The following is a 4,514-nucleotide window of genomic DNA, read 5'->3' on the forward strand; positions in this document are numbered from 1 at the left end:
GAATCAGTTGGAAAAAAGAAAATGATTCGGTTGAATCAACTCTTAGTATTCGAGTCTGAGTCGACTCGAGCAGCCGTAGTTACCAAGTGACACCCGCGCGCATGCAATAGGAAATAAATAAATAAACAAATAAATAAATAAATAAATAAAGACCCGACCCACGCGGTGCAACGCAAAACCGATGAGGTTACTGACACCCACTTTAATTCCTCATCACATCAGGACAGGAAACAGAAAGATGGATCTGACCTGAAGAGCCGAACGCTTTGGTCAGGAGCCATCGGAGACTGGCGCAGGTTTTGGCTCGGTTCGGCTCGTAGCGCTCCAGCGGCCTGATCTCCGGCACCGAGTCCACCATGGCGGATAAACACACACCAAAATGGACAAAAAAACAATCTGAAAAAAATCTTATAATCTCATCTCAGTCTCCTGTTTTACTCCTCCACCGAATCATTTCATTTTTATTGTTCCCTCTGTTCTCTCTCCATCCTTCCGTCTTCTGACCGGAGGAGAGGAGGAGGATGTCTCTCTCTCTCTCTCTCTCCCTCTCTCTCACTCTCTCTCACACACACACACACACACACACACACGCACACACACACACACACACACGTCCATAAATAATCCTCGTCCAATGGCGTGGCAGTGGGCGTGGTCTCGCAGTATCCTTAGACCAAACTAAATAAAACCAATGCAATGATTTTATTCAGGATCTGAATTTAAACTTTATTAATGACACTGATAATTTAAAATAATTATAAAACACAATTATCCGTGTTTATATTCAATTAAATGTCCGACAAAACATTTATAAATAATTATAAAGCAGAATTATCTCTTGATAAATAGAACAGAAAGGAAAAAAAACATGAAATACACATTTCCTTTATTTTAGCCAGAGCAAACATAGATTAAATAAATATACTTATTAATTTAAATTATCAAATAAAAAAATATTAATTAAGTAATATATATAAATAAATAAATAAATAAATAAATAAATAAATAACAAGAAAAATACTCAGATTTCCTGATTTTTTCACTTTTATTCATTTTAAACTTCATATTCTTATTTCAAACTACAAATAATTTCATACATTTTAATCATTAATTGTAAATTCGATTATATTTAGGATTTTTACACTTGCTAATAAATCTATCATCTAAATAAATCTGTAAATGTTTAGAGTATTTTAAAATAAATGAGATAAAAATCATTCAAATTTTACACAGAACTAAAGAGATGTTCATTCAGAGGAAGAGAGAAGATCAGAGTCTGATCATGTAATGAGATCGGACCGTAATCAGACATGTTTCTCAGAGGTAGTGAGGGGAGAGAGAGAGAGAGAGAGAGAGGGAGAGAGAGAGAGAGAGAGATTCATTAAATGCAGCATTAAATTTCTGTTAATTTTGTTTCAATTATTTTTTCTTTCTTGCTTTTTTCTTTACAGAAATGTAACTGGTTCAGGTTCCTCAGGTTCCTCAAACTCTGGATCACGGACAACCTCTAGTGGATTGTCACACACACACACACACACACATACTAACGTCAGTTAGCTAGTAGGAATTTGTTTATAAGAGATAACTAAAACCCAAAACAAATCTATTTAAAGTGATAGTACAGACTGGATCTACAGGATCAGAAGATCAGATGTCACTCATGATATCTGAAGGTTAAAAGATCGACATTGATTATGATATCTACATGTTCAGAAGATCAGACTTGGTGTTTATAATTTAAGGGTCATGTTTGTGTCTCTTGATGAAGATCTGTCCATCTCTCGTCACCCTGAAGGACACCGTGGTGTTGAATAACATCCTGCGTTCCTTCACTTTCTGTTGAACCTGGAGATCACAGGATCACACATGCTGACCGTTAGCATCAGAGCTCTGTTTAAAATGTAGCTTTAGTTAAAGCAAATGTTATCATTTTATAGAATGTTCATACAGCATGATTGAAGGATTCATCAGGATGTAGAAATGTTCATTTTTATTTAAACTCTCGCACAGAGTTTCGTGTGTAAAGACGTCACGTGACTCACCAGATCTAACACGGAGGCGGGATCAAACCCAGCACCATCAGACTGCACTTTGAGTCTCAGCACCTGCATTTTTCTCATTGGAATAACTGGGGAGAACACACACACACACACACACACACATACACACACACACACAAATACACACACACACACTTTTTCAAACATCACGTTCCTTTTCCAGCGAGCTGTGTGTCATGTGAAGGAGACTTTAACAAACGTCATGGTGATTTGCGTTGAGACAGCTAGCTGTTAGCATTTAGCTAGTTAGCATTGTGTTAACATGATCAGGAATAAATCTGTTGTTAGCTAGCCTTGGCTAAAGTTCTGACAATGCTCACTGTTGAAACTTGCATCACATCAGGAACTAAAAGCAGTGTATGATCTGTTCTTTTAGACTTTTATTTATTAAGAGAAATAATTTAAGTTTTAATTGAGTAAAGAATTCAAGCGACAGAATGTGTTTTATTCAGGCAGGCTAGTTACTTAAATAATAGTGTAACTGATCATTAGCTAGTTAATGTGAGAAAATACAATGGAACCTTCACAAATTGCTGAGTACACTGGGTGTTCTGAATGTCTGAGCTGTGAAGAGTCTCTCTAAAAGTATAAAGGTGAACCTTTAGCAAAATGAATCTTAATTAAAAGTAAAAGTAATGGAATCACTCACCAGTATGGCAGAAGAAATGGTAGCCGTAGTTGCATGGATCGTCACTGAACAGTCCGCTGCTAACCCTGGCACAGGCCTCATTTTTATAAAAATTATCCGGTTGTCCAGAGAGCCATTGTAGGTTTGAGACTTTTGTCCCATCTGACCACTTCCATGTGTCTCTGTATAATCCGAACCAGGAGCAGCCCTGCTGAGACGCTACGCTAGCCAGCTGGCTGTTATCAGTGGCATTTAAAGCGAAGGCCAGATCCGTGTGAAACCGTCGACAATACGCCTGAGCATCGGGCCAACTCAAAGAAATATTAGCGATGCCGATGAACCTCCCTGCCCCGCCGGATTGACCTGAAACAGGTTCAGAGATTAAACCTCTCAGTGACCCACTGATGGTTCTGAGAGCAAAAAGCTCTCAGAAGATAAAGGCTAACTCATCATTATAGCAGATAAAGTGGTTGAGTTTAGCACAGGCTAAATCCTGCCAGGTTCCATCCGTGTTTATGGCCCCGCACCATTCGGAGGCGTTGGTGTTACTGGGTTCAGAGAAGGCCCACTGTTTAAAACCCGTACTGACCAGCGGGACATCATGGAAGGACCAGCGCCAGCTGCTGATGTCGTTGTACAATCCCACCCAGAGTTTGGTTGCTGTAGTTTGAGTGGTCAGTGCCATGATCTTTACCATGTCGTCGTTAGTGATTACAGAAGCTAAGTCTTCATAATATGTCCTGCAGTAATTCTGGGCCTGGGGCCACTGCTTCAGTGTTTTAATCAAAGTGTAATTGTAACGGACGCCACGCTGGTCAGCGACGGGGACGAGACCTGAGGGCAAAATGGCACTTTATATTTCCATTTCTGTCATTCAGCAGAAGCCCTTATTCAGAGTGACTTACATTTCATCTCATTTTTATATAACTGAGCCGTTGAGGATTAAGGGCCTCGCTCAGGGGCCCACAGTGGCAGCTTGGTGGACCTGGGATTGGAACTCACCACCTTCTGATCAGTTCTCCAGCACCTTCACCACTGAGCACCACATCCCCAGTTTATACAGTAACCTGAAAAGATCTGCACTCCACTAAAGAGCTGCACACCATCAGCAGGGCAAGAGGGCAGAAATGGACACACACTGCCTCTACTCAACACACACTCAACACACACACTGCCTCTACACAACACACTACTCAACACACACACTGCCTCTACACAACACACTACTCAACACACACACTGCCTCTACACAACACACACTCAACACACACACTGCCTCTACACAACACACTACTCAACACACACACTGCCTCTACACAACACACTACTCAACACACACACTGCCTCTACACAACACACTACTCAACACACACACTGCCTCTACACAACACACTACTCAACACACACACTGCCTCTACACAACACACTACTCAACACACACACTGCCTCTATCCAACACACACACTGCCTCTACTCAACACACACACTGCCTCTACTCAACACACACTCAACACACACACTGCCTCTACTCAACACACACACTGCCTCTACACAACACACTACTCAACACACACACTGCCTCTACACAACACACTACTCAACACACACACTGCCTCTATCCAACACACACACTGCCTCTACTCAACACACACTCAACACACACACTGCCTCTACTCAACACACACACTGCCTCTACTCAACACACACTCAACACACACACTGCCTCTACTCAACATACACACTGCCTCTACTCAACACACACACTGCCTCTACACAACACACACACTGCCTCTATCCAACACACACACTGCCTCTACTCAACACAC

At 41.2% G+C, this 4,514-nt stretch overlaps 1 protein-coding gene across 2 annotated transcripts in view; it reads right to left on the reverse strand.

Moving 5' to 3' along the window:
• The window catches only part of LOC131347122 (calmodulin-regulated spectrin-associated protein 3), a 31,299-nt gene extending 30,752 nt beyond the window's left edge, over positions 1–547 (reverse strand). For both annotated transcript variants that reach the window (XM_058381019.1, XM_058381018.1), the window contains exon 1: positions 250–547. In XM_058381019.1, coding sequence (XP_058237002.1) covers positions 250–358 — 109 coding nt within the window. In that variant the 5' untranslated portion in view covers positions 359–547. The remainder of the gene's footprint in view (positions 1–249) is intronic.
• Positions 548–4,514: the final 3,967 nt, after the last annotated feature.

This window comes from Hemibagrus wyckioides, linkage group LG26 (assembly GCF_019097595.1).
Source record: "Hemibagrus wyckioides isolate EC202008001 linkage group LG26, SWU_Hwy_1.0, whole genome shotgun sequence".
NCBI lineage: Eukaryota > Metazoa > Chordata > Actinopteri > Siluriformes > Bagridae > Hemibagrus > Hemibagrus wyckioides.